This window comes from Notechis scutatus, chromosome 14 (genome assembly GCF_049901735.1).
Source record: "Notechis scutatus isolate UNSWTSFEM ecotype Mainland chromosome 14, rNotScu1.2, whole genome shotgun sequence".
In the NCBI taxonomy this organism is placed as follows: Eukaryota; Metazoa; Chordata; class Lepidosauria; order Squamata; family Elapidae; genus Notechis; species Notechis scutatus.
The window spans coordinates 4,854,094-4,866,308 of record NC_142022.1 but is presented as its reverse complement, the minus strand read 5'-3'; the positions used below and the strand labels follow the sequence as shown (position 1 = coordinate 4,866,308).

Here is a 12,215-nt window from a genome sequence, read left to right as displayed (position 1 = left end):
CCTCTAGTGGTTAGACCAGCAGAGGCCCGGCAGACAGCTCCGGCGGCCTAGAGGTGGAGCAATCAGGAGGCTGGGAGTTCGATCCTAGGTAGAGGCTAATATTTGGAATAGACTCTCCTGCCCGAGCAGGGGGTTGCACTAGATGACCCCCAAGGTCCCTTCCAACTCTGTTATTCTATGAATAGACGCTTCCACGACCCTCGAGTGGGGCGGGGGGAAGCAGGCAGCGGGCGGACCCTCTTCCGCCTTGCTTTCCCTTTCCCTTCCCTTCCTCCCCTCCCTGCGTGTCTGGAGTTCAGATCCGCGCCCTACAAGGTCCGGAGGCGGGGATCGGGGAAGCGGAGCGCCTCCTCCCCGGACGGGGAGGGGGAAGAAGGCCGGGGATGGCGGGGGCGGGCGGTGGGTTTGTCAGAGCGCCGGAGGCCCACCGCGCAAGCACAACCATGCTCGCCCCTCGGCTGCCGCTCGGCCCGGCCGGGCTGCTGCTGCTGCTGCTGCTGCTGCTCTTCCAGCTGCCGCTGCCCGGCCGGCCGGATCCTGAAGCCAGTTGCGATCCCGACGGCTGTTACGCGCTCTACTCCCAGCCGCGCAGCTTCCTCGAGGCCTGGCGGGCTTGCCGGGAGCAAGGGGCAACCTGGCCACGCTGAAACGAGCCGAAGAAGCGGCCCAGGTGAGCCAGCTGCTGGCCGGCAGCCGCCGGCCCGGCCCGCCCCGTCTCTTCTGGATCGGGCTGCAGCGCCAGCCGCGCCAGTGTTTCCCGCAGCGGCCCTTGCGCGGCTTCAGCTGGGTCACCGGCGAGCAAGAGACGGCTTACAGCAACTGGGCCCGCGCCGTCGGGGCGGCTGCGGGAGCCGCCGGCTGCGCCGCGCCGCGCTGCGTGGCCTTGGACGACCGCGACTTCCAGTGGCTGGAAGGCTCCTGCGCGGGGCCCGTGGACGGCTACCTCTGCCGCTTCGGCTTCCGAGGGATGTGCGCCGGCTTGGAGGCCGGCGAAGAAGGGGCCAGCGTGGCCTACGAGGCTCCCTTCGGGCAGCTGGCCGCCTCTGCCTCCGCCGTCGGGGCTCCCCCGCGTTTCCTGCCCTTCGGGACCGTGGCCTCCGTGGGCTGCCCGGGCGGCTCCTCTCTGCTGTCCCTGCTGTGCCTGCAGAAGGAGGACGGGCGCGTGGGCTGGTCCAAGAACCCTCCGCTGTGCCGGGACCCGTCAGGCGCCGCTGCCTCCTCTTCCTCCTCTTCCTCCTCCTCCTCCGCGGCGGCCTCGGCTTCTGCGGCCAGCTGGTGCGAGGGAGACAACGGCGGCTGCCAGCAGCTGTGCGTGGACGAGGGCTCGGGCTACGCCTGCGAGTGCCACGCCGGCTACCTGCTGCTCCCCGACGGCCACTCCTGCGCCGCCCACGACCCCTGCCGCCACCGGCCCTGCCAGTTCGACTGCGTGGCCGAGGAAGAGGAGGAGAGTGGGGACGGCTACAGGTGCCGCTGCCCGGCCGGCTACGAGCTGGCTTCCGACGGGCACCAGTGCGAGGATTTAGACGAGTGCGTGGAAGCGCCGTGCGAGCACCAGTGCGAGAACACGGAGGGCTCCTTCCTCTGCCGCTGCCACCTGGGCTTCAGCCCCGCCGAGGACGAGCCCGGCCAGTGCGTGGACACGGACGAGTGCCAGATCCCGGGCGTCTGCCAGCAGATGTGCGTGAACTACGTGGGCGGCTTCGAGTGTTACTGCACCGAGGGCTTCGACCTGGAAGCCGACGGCATCAGCTGCAGCCCCGTGGACGGGCTGGACGGGCCCGACGCCAGCCCGCCCGAGGCCTGGCCCGACGACCCTGCTTTCCACGTGCGCTTCACCACCAGGGAGGCGGACGACCTGAGCGCACAGCCGCCGCAGCCGCCGCCGGCGGTCCGCTTCTCGCTTTTCCGCGACGGGGAGGCCGGCTCGTCGTCGGATTCGGCCGCTTCGTTCTTGTCGGTGCCCGACCGGCTGGTCTTCCCTCCTCCAGTGCCGTCCACGGAGGCCCCGAGTTCGACGGCGCGTGGGACGGCCGCTTTTCTCCCCTGGAGCACGGGTTTCCCGCCGGGGCACCCCGAGGTCCTCCATCCCACCCCGCGGCTTCCGATCCTCCTCCTCCTCCTCCTCCTCTTCTTCCGACGTCTCCTGCCGTCACGCCCACTCCAGATGACCCCACGGACCCTCCGACTCCCCCTTCTCCCTCCCTTTCGGATGAGAAGGGGGACCCCGTCGTTGAGGGAGTCAGGGCGGCCCTCCCCACCTCGCCTCCCCCCAGCCCGGCTTCTTCTGGGGAGGGACGGCAGAGGAAGGACGACCGCTGGCTCTTGGTGGCTTTGTTGGTGCCCATTTCGGTCTTCCTGGTGATCATGTTGGCTCTGGGCATCGTTTACTGTACCCGCTGCGGAGCTCAGGCCAAAAGCAGGCGCGTCACCCAGTGTTACCGCTGGGTGGTCAACCCGTCGGAGAAAACCGCCCCGCCCGCCTCGGCCAACCGACCTTGCCAACCGGCCACTTGCCGGACCAGTGTTTGAACCCCCGAGCCGCAGCCCCCGGGAAAAGGCGGGGGGAGGGAGGCGAGATGGCCTTGCTTGCTCCCGAGCCAGGTGGGCACACAAGGACCCCCAAACTCTGCAAATGCCAGAGAGGGTTCCTCCCCCTCCCCTTTGCCACATCTGGGACAGCCTGCCAGGATGCAGAGAGACCCAGCTGGAGGCCGGTTTTCCTCCCCCACCGCACCGCACCCCAGGCTCGGGGTGAGCCCAAAAACCGACTCAGAACTTGCTTGCTGGAGTAAAGAGACTTTTTGGGGGTGGGGGGAGATGGGGGGGGCAGAAGCCCCTTCCTATTGCAACGTGGCGCCCCCTCCCCCTGGCTTGCGACCCGGTGCTGCTGGAGACCTGGAGGTGCCTTTTTTATCCAAAGAGACAGTGGAAATGAAGGAAAAAAGAAAAAGAAAGAAAGAAATAGGTTGGTGTTTTGCCAAGCCGGGGAGGGAATGAAACCCGAGACGAATTTGTGCGCCCACTGCCACCCCCTCCCACCCAACGCGGGTGGTTCCGCCAACCCGGGGAATGTGCGTGTGTTTTATAAGTTTCTAGTCCTCATGGCTTCGGAAGAAACCGGATTTCCCTCCTTCCCACCCTCAAAGCTTCTTTTCGCACCTGGAGTCACGGATCCACGCAGAGCTCAGGATGATTTCTCCCACTCCGGAACTTTAAAAACTAAAACATAAAAAAAACTTTAAACCAAAAAGTTTCTCGTGGGGTTACAGCCCAGTTCAATACACTTCATCGGCTGGACAAAGCGGGCCTTCCCGAAACTTTCTCTCTCTCTCTCTCTCTCTCTCTCTCTCTCACACACACACACACACACACCGTTCAATTTGTGAAGGAAACAGAGGGAGGGGCTCCCTGGAGAGCCGGGCATCTGGGATGAAGGCAGGGCGGGCTGCCTCGTTGCAAAAAAAAAAACGGAGTTGTGTGTGGGGGACCCTCTGGATCTGCGATGTGTGTGCGTGTGTGTATGGGGGGTTTATAGTCATTGACTGCGACCGCCGATGTGGTCTCCTTGGTGGGGTCGAAGCAAAAACAAAACAAAACAAAACACACACACAAAAACTCCCGAATATTGTGTGGGTGCGTTTTGCGTGACAAATAAAAAGGACTGGATTTTCTAACGGGCTGGAAGTTCAAACAAACAAACGGGAGGTGCCTGGGGAAGAAATGCAAAGTGTGGGCGCCTGGGTTGGGGGGGAGAGAGAGCGGGGGGGCAAGGCAACGAAGTGAATGTTCGCCTGTCTTTTTTTTTTTTAGCTTGAGAAAAGGTTGAAAAACGGTGCCTCCCATCTCATCCCCTGGCAAGACATGACGAGGTTTAAAAGAAGGCAGTGCCAACTGGGTTAAAAAGACGGTGTTGCTTCAAAGGGTTGGGAAAGAAAAGAAAAAAGAAAGAAAGAAAGGAAAGGAAGGAAGGAAGGAAGGAAGGAAGGAAGGAAGGAAGGAAAGAAAGAAAAGACGGAAGGAAGGAAGGAAGGAAGGAAGGAAGGAAGGAAGGAAGGAAGGAAGGAAGGAAATAGAGAAAGGAGAGAAAGAAAGAAAGAAAGGAAGGAAGGAAGGAAAGAAAGAAAGAAAGAAAGAAAGGAAAGAAGGAAGGAAGGAAAGAAGGAAGGAAGGAAAGGAAAGAAGGAAAGAAAGAAAGAAGGAAGGAAGGAGGAAGGAAAGAAGGAAGGAAGGAAGGAAAGAAACAAACAAAGAAAGAAAGAAAGGAAAGAAGGAAGGAAGGAAAGAAAGAAGGAATGAAAGAAAGAAAGAAAGGAAAGAAGGAAGGAAGGAAAGAAAGAAGGAATGAAAGAAAGAAAGAAAGGAAAGAAGGAAGGAAGGAAAGGAAAGAAGGAAAGAAAGAAAGAAGGAAGGAAGGAGGAAGGAAAGAAAGAAGGAAGGAAGGAAGGAAAGAAACAAACAAAGAAAGAAAGAAAGGAAAGAAAGAAGGAAGGAAAGAAAGAAGGAATGAAAGGAAGGAAGGAAAGGAAGGAAAGAAGGAAAGAAAAGGAAGGAAAGAAAGGAGGAAGGAAGGAAGGAAGGAAAGGAAATAGAGAAAGGAGAGAGAAAGAAAGAAAGAAAGGAAGGAAGGAAAGAAAGGAAAGAAGGAAGGACGGAAGGAAAGAAGGAAGGAAGGAAGGAAAAGAAAGAAGGAAAGAAAGAAGGAAGGAAGGAAAGGAAATAGAGAAAGAAAGAAAGAAAGGAAGGAAGGAAAGAAGGAAGGAAGGAAAGAAAGAGAAAGAAAGAAAGAAAGAAAGAAAGAAAGAAAGAAAGAAAGAAAGAAAGAAAAAGAAAGAAAGACAGGTTTTATATCTGAGAGTCATGAGGACTAGCCACCTAGGGGAACACTAAAAAGTCAGCCTAAAGGGTGCAGCTAAAAATTTCACAAGAAAGCTGGTGGTTTGTGGCTGAACATCGAACATTAGAACAGCGGGAGTTGGAAGGGACCTTGGAGATCTTCTAGTCCAGCCCCCTGCTCAGGCAGGAAACCCTCTACCATTCCAGACAAATGGTTATCCAGTCTCTTCTGGTGGCAAGTTGTTCCACTGGTTCATGATTCTAACCATCAGAAAATCTCTCTTTGTTTTTGAGTTGCTTCTCTCCTTGATTAGTTTCCATCCGTTGCTTCTTGCCCTGCTCTCTGGTGCTCTGGAGAAGAGGTGGACCCCCTTCTTCTTTGGGGCAGCCCCCCAAATATTGTGAGACTGCTACCATGTTACTCTTCGTCCTTAACAGAAATAACAGACTAACAGAGTCGGAAGGGACCTTCAGAGGTCTTCTAGTCCAACCCGCTGCTTAAGCAGGAGATGTCATATCAATTCAGACAAATGGTTGTCCAATGTTCTTCTCATTAGACTAGCCCTACCCAAATCCTGCAACTGTTCTTTGTTATGTTTTACCTTCCAGCCCCCTCATCCTCTTGGTTGCTCTTCTCCGCACTCTTTCTAGAGTCTCAATATTCTTTTTTTTTTTAAATAATATGGTGACCAAAACTGGCTGCTCTATGCCAGGGGTGGTCTTAACTAAAGCGTTATAAAATGGAATGGACCCTTCTTGATTCTCTCCCCATGTTAATGCAGCCTAGGATTGCAAGGGTTTAACAGATTAACAGAGTTGGAAGGGACCTTGTAGGTCATCTAGTCCAACCCCAAGCAGGAGGCCCTACGCCATTTCTGACAGATGGCAGTCCAGTCTCTTCTTGAAAGCCCCCAGTGATGACGCTCCCACAACTTCCAAAGGCAACTTGTGTTCCAGGGGTTGATTGCTTAGATATTACAGATTTACAGATTAACAGAGTTGGAAGGAACCTTGTAGGTCATCTAGTCCAACTCCCTGCCCAAGCAGGAACCCCTACACCATTTCTGACAGATGGCAGTCCAGTCTCTTCTTGAAAGTCTCAAGCGCCATGCTCCCGCAACTTCCGAGGGCAACTTCTGTTCCATGGATTGATTGTTCTCCCTGTCAGAAAATTCCTCCTTATTTCCAGGTTAAATCTCTCCTTGGTCAGTTTCCACCCATTATTCCTTGTCTGGCCTTTGGGAGCTTTAGAAAATAGCTTGACCCCCTTCCTCCTCTCTGGGGCATCCCCTCAAATATCGGAAGGCTGCTCTCCTGTCTCCCCTGGTCCTTCTCTTCCCTAGACTAGCCAGGCCCGGTTCCTGCAACCGTTCATCCTCTGTTTTAGCCTCCGGTTTACAAGTGCAAAGCATGGAGAACTAATAACAGGTTAATGGAAAAAGAGCTTCGGAATGGACAGGAAGGGAGCTATAGAAAGATATCGTGTAAAGTTTGCGGTTTGAGCAATAAAGGAATATACGGGCCCAGAGGGGATTGGAAAAGCTCAGCGAAAATGCAGGGCTCTCTCCGCCAAGCCTTTTAATTTTAAGATAATTAGAAGATCCGGAGGTTTCTAGAACCTTCCAGCTGCTGACAAACCTATCTTCCCAAAATCTTTTCCTCCTCTGGTTGGGAAGGCAGTTAGAAAGGACTGTTTAAATTGCCATTCCTTGCTTTATTTTCCGTGGGTCCTAAAGGTTTATAGGGCTGCTGCCTCCACTTCGAAACCAGGGCTGCGGGGTGGGGGCTTAGCATTCCCCCCCGCTCCCCTTCCCCATAACTTGTAAGTACGGATAATGTTTAGAAGTTTCACCAAAGCCCTTTGGGGGGCTGGTGTGATTGTGTGCAAAGACGTGCCAGGGTTGAAGCCTTCGAGAGTGGCAGGAAAATTTGCAAAACAGAAACACCTAGGCATATCAACACAGATGCTTTCACACACTTTTTCTCTCTCTCTCACTCTTTCTGTTTCTCTCCATGTCTCTCTCTCTCTCTATGTCTTTGTCTCTTTCTCTCACTCTCTCTTTCTCTCTTTCTCCCTCTTTTTCTCTCCCTGTCTCTCTCTCTCTCTTTTTTCTCTCTCCCTCTCTCTTTTTCCCTCTTTCTTTCTCTCATTCTCTCTGTCTCTCTTTCTCTCTTCCTCTTCCTCTCACTGTCTTTCTGTGTCTCTTTCTCTTTCTCTTTCTTTCTCCGTCTTTTTCCCTCTCTTTCTCTCTCTTTTTTCTCCCTCTCTCTTTTTCCATCTCACTTTCTCTCTATTTTTCTATCTATCTCTCTTTGTTTTTCTCTCTTTTTCTCCCTCCCTCTCTCTGTCTCTTTCTCTCCCTGTCTTTCTCTCTCTCTCTTTTTCTCTGTCTCTCTCTCTCCCCCTCTTTTTCCCTCTTTCTTTCTCTCATTCTCTCTGTCTCTCTCTCTCTCACTGTCTTTCTGTGTCTCTTTCTCTTTCTTTCTCCGTCTTTTTCCCTCTCTTTCTCTCTCTCTTTTTCCATCTTTCTTTCTCTCTCTTTTCTCTGTCTCTCTTTCTCTCTCTCTCTCTCTCTCCGTTTCCCCCTTATCTCTCTGTCTCTTTCTCTCCCTTTCTCTTTTTCCATCTTTCTTTCTCTCCTTTTTCTCTCTCTTGTCTCTTTTTATCTCTCTCTTTCTCCCTCCCTCTCTCTCTTTTATTTCTCTCTGTCTCTTTCTCTTTTTTCTCCCTCTCCTCTCCCCTCTCTTTCTTTCTCTCTGTCTCTGTGTCTCTTTTATCTCTCTCTCTCTCTTTCTCTTTTTTTTCTCCCTCCCTCCCTCTCTTTTTCTTCCTCTTTCTTCCCCTCTCTCTCTCACACACATCAGGTTTCTGTCCAATTATTGCTGCTTTCTAGAGCTGGATACTCAGCAATCGAGGTAATCCTTGATTTACAACAGTTCCTTTAGTGACCATTCGAAATTACAATGGCATTGAAAACAATGACGATCATTTTTCACACTTACGACCGTTCCAGCATCCTCGTAGTCACCTGAGTTGCCAGATGCTTGGCAACTGGCTCATATTTATGACGGTCGCAGCGTCCTGGGTGATCCCCGTTTGCAACCCCCTGACCAGCAAAATCAATGGGGAAGCCAGGTTCACTTAACAACCGGGTGGCTAACTTAACAACTGCAGTGATTCACTTAACAACGGTGGCAAGAAAGGTGGGGCCAAACTCACTTAACCAATATCTCACTTAGCAACAGCAACTGTGGGCTCCCTGGCGGTCATAAGTCGAGGACTACCTGTGCATCAACTTTTACACACCTCTCCCAGCCCCAAGCAGATGAATTTTCTGCACTTTTCTTGCCCGGAATCCACACATTTCCTGCTTTTTCCCCCCAGCCAGGATGCCTGCTGCTTTCAGCCTGCACAAGTCTCTGATCCTGGTTAGCAAACTAACCCCTTTTCTGAGTACTCTACGCTCCCCATCTGGCCTGTGTTTGCACCTCTATAAAAAAAGGGGAAAAGGAAAAAGAAAAGAAAAAAGGCACAATTGTCTTAAATTTCAGTGTTTCCTGACTCTGCCTGGCTTCGTCCAGCCCCCCTTAGGGTGATGAGTTGGGGGGCAGGGAAACCTCTAAATTGATGCTGGGGCTTCTCACTCCCCCACCCCCTTAAATCCCAAAATTGTTAACCCTTTGCAGGAGGGTGCAAGATGCTTTTAAAAACCCGTGGGGAAAATCGGCTGGCTCTCCATGGAGAAAAACCTAACTTTATTTGGGGGTGCTTTGAGAATTGGGGGGTGGGTGGGTGGGGTTCTTTTCCAGATCCTTCTGATCCTGTCCCGTCCCCCCGCCCCACCATTTCAAAAGGGAACATTTTTAAGAGTAGGGGGCACGTCATTCTCGTACTCCCCCCATCGATTAGTTCCAATTCTTAGCATTCCTGCATCGTTCCCTCCTTCCCTCCCTTTAAAAAAAAACACCCCCTTTGATCACAAATTTTGCTTTTTTCTTTTTCTTTTTGACTGCTTCCCAGATTTGAGTGGGGTGGGGAGAGGGATGGATAGAGGAGAAGTTGCCAAAGGAGGTTTTATTCCTGGATTATTATTATTATTATTATTATTTTTAAAAAGGGGGGGGGATTTTTATTAAAGAGGGGAACATGGAGAGGGAAGAGAAGGGTGGTGGGTTGTGGGTTTTGCCCACCCCTAGCACAGAAGGGGTTAAATCCTGGAATGTGCATTTTGCAGAGACTTTTAATAAAGACCAGATGGAAGAGACCACATGCTGGAGGGGAGAACCCGACCCCCTCCCCACTGCCCCCTCCCACAGATCCCATTAGATCAGGCAGTCCCTGGCCTCCTCCACTGGCTCAGAGGAGGAAGGCTGATATTCAACAGGTAGAGAGCTTCTCCATCTTCCTATTTGGCTAAGGGTCAGGGGGCTGAATCGGTTGAGTGGCTACCGGTCCATGTTTGAGTTCTGCAGGGGTTTCTGGTCCAAAGGGTTTCTGGTCTGAAGCAACATTGAAAAAGAAAAAGAAAAAAAGAAGAAGGAAGACACTTCTGGGCTGGTTTTACACACACACACACACACACACACACACACACACACACACACACACACACACACACCCTCCGACAGAAGATAGTAAGCAAAGGAATTCATTTTGGGGGTTCAAGGGATGTAACTGATAGAGGAATTGGATTCTTGCAATCGGTTGAGCTGGCTGGCAAATTGGCTTATGCATTAACTTTGCATTTCAGAATCTATCTATCTATGTATAAAAGCGAAAGGCCACTCACGCATCATCACAAAATCTCCAGAACCGTAAAGTCTACAAACTTGAAATCTGGCACGTAGGTTCCTCTTGGCTTCTAGGTGCTCACTAAGAAAGGATTTTTCCAAATAACCATTAGAGCATTAGAATTTCCTATATTATTATTATTATTATTATTATTATTATTATTATTATTATTATTATTATTATTATTATTATTATTATTATTATTATTATTAAAACACTCTGATGCTAAGGAGTTCTACTCCCCCTTTCCACCTGAAAAGAAATCTCTTCCAAATGCAAAACGCAAGCAGAGGAGTTTCAGTTTCACAGCACCAAGCAGCTTGACTACAGAACAGTTGAGCTAAGCCACGCCCAGGCTCCTTGCTGCCTCCTTCCTGCTCACACAGCAAATACTCTTTCAGTTTCCAAACAGCCCTCAACTCCCACACGCTGACAGAATGCTACTGGGCTCTTTGTTGCCCTCCATCATCCATCTGAATTATTGCAGTCTAAATGAGCCAGCATTAATTTATACTGTAGTCGTACCTTAAGCTCAGGGCCCAGCAGCTAAATCCCTCGGTAGTTGGTTTTTCAAACCCTCCTAGCTAAAAAAATTTCTGAGAGGCTTCACACCTCATGCTAAACAAATCCTGGTGGTTAAACCCTGGTTTCGAATGCATGAAGCACAATAGGTGTGCTGGGAAGGGAGGGAGGGAGGGAGGAAGGAAGGAAGGAAGGAAGGAAGGAAGGAAGGAAGGAAGGAAGGAAGGAAGGAAGGAAGGAAGATAGCAATAGCCCTTAGACTTATATACCACTTCCCAGTGCTTTTACAGCCCTCTCTAAGCGGTTTGCAGAGTCAGCCTCTTTCCCCCAACAATCTGGGTCCTCATTTTACCGGAAGGATTGGAAAGCTGAGTCAACCTGGAACCAGTCAGGATTGAACTCCTGGCAGTGGGCAGAGTGAGCCTGCAATACTACATTCTAACCACTGGGAAGGGAGGGAGGGAGGAGAAGATAGAAGAAAGAGGGAAGACAGAAGGAAGGAAGGAAGGCAAAGAAGGGAGAGGGGAGGGAGGGAGGAGAGGGAAGGAAGGAAGGGAAGGAGGAAGGAGAAGGAAGAGAAGAGGGAAGAAGATAGAAAAAGGGCAAAGAAGGGAGAGAGGGAGGGAGGGAGGGAGCAAGGAAGGAGAAGGGAAAGAGGGAAGACAGAAGAAAGGCAAAGAAGGGAGGAGGGAGGGAGAGGGAAGGAAGGAAGGAAGGAAGGAGAGGGAGAGAGGGAAGATAGAAAAGGAAAAGAAGGGAAGGGGAAGGGAGGGAGGAAGGAGAGGAAAGAGGGAAGGAAGAAAGGCAAAAGGGAGAGAGAGAGGAAGGAAGGAAGGAAGGACAAGAAGAAAGGGTAAAGAAGGGAGAGGGAGGGAGGGAGAGAAGGAGAAGGGAAAGGAGGAGACAGAAGAAAGGCAAAGAAGGGAGGGAGGGAGGGAGGGAGGGAGGAGGGAGAAGGATAGAAAAGGAAGGAAGGAAGGAAGGAAGGAAGGAAGGAAGGAAGGAAGGAGAGAAGGAAAGAGAGAAAGGCAAAGAGGAGGAGGGGGGAGGGAGGAGAGAGGGAAGGAAGGAAGGAAGGAAGGAAGGAAAGGAAAAGAAGGAAGGAAGGAAGGAAGGAAGGAAGAAGGAAGAGAGAGGGAAGATAGAAGAAAGGCAAAGAAGGGAAGGAAGAAGGGAAGAATATCCAGCATGGGGTGCGATTCAGACCGCCCTCTGATGCCTGCACATTCTTGATTTCCTCGGCCAAAATATCTCCCACGTTTCCCAAGTTCTTATATTTTCTTAACTAATCCTTGGCTGCAGTCCTGCTTTTGTGAACCCCACCGAGCTTGACAAAATCCCCCCCCACCCCCTGAACCTCCCCTCCCCGAAAAGGGATGCTTGGACTGGGTATCAAAGGTAGTCCTTTTCCACCCTTCTTCTGGGTCTTGGCCGAGTGGAGAAATGGAGGGGGGTTGTGAAAGGAAAAGCTGGAAGCAGCTGGAAGAGCTCTTGGCTTTTGGCTCCCCCCCGCTTGGGGGTCTCGCTTACACACCCTCCTCTGGGCTGGGACCTGGCAAGCCAACCGTCCCACAGCTCTCTGAAGCAATTAAGCAGGAGCAACGTAGCCAAGAAAGCAGGGGGAGACCAAAGGAGAATTAAACACCGATGTCCCAGGACTTCCCTCATCGAGGGGTTTCTTTTTTGGGGTTAATTGTTGAAGATCATGAGAAGGGGGCCTTTTTCCTTCTTGGTCTGCAACCCTGCGGCTGTTCTCACGACTCACGTAACCTGGGTTAACCATGCCATGGCAGACTATATGAATCTCTACATCTCTAGTCTATTTATCTATCTATCTATCTATCTATCTATCTATCTATCTATCTATCTATCTATCTATCTATCTATCTATCTATCTATCTATCTATCTATCTCATCTATCTATCTCTATCTATCTTTCTATATCTCTATCTCTATCTCTATCTCTATCTCTATCTATCTATTATATTTCTCTATATCGATATCTCTCATCTATCTATCTATCTATCTATCTATCTATCTATCTATCTATCTATCTATCTATCTA

General features: G+C 51.2%; 1 protein-coding gene across 1 annotated transcript; it reads left to right on the top strand.

Annotated features, from left to right (window-relative positions):
- The first annotated feature begins 380 nt into the window (after positions 1-380).
- On the top strand, positions 381-3,677 carry CD248 (CD248 molecule). The gene is given in 3 exon segments (XM_026692809.2): positions 381-621; positions 624-2,000; positions 2,003-3,677. Coding segments are annotated over 3 exon segments (2,145 nt in total). The 5' UTR covers positions 381-383; the 3' UTR covers positions 2,533-3,677.
- The last annotated feature ends 8,538 nt before the right edge of the window (positions 3,678-12,215 follow it).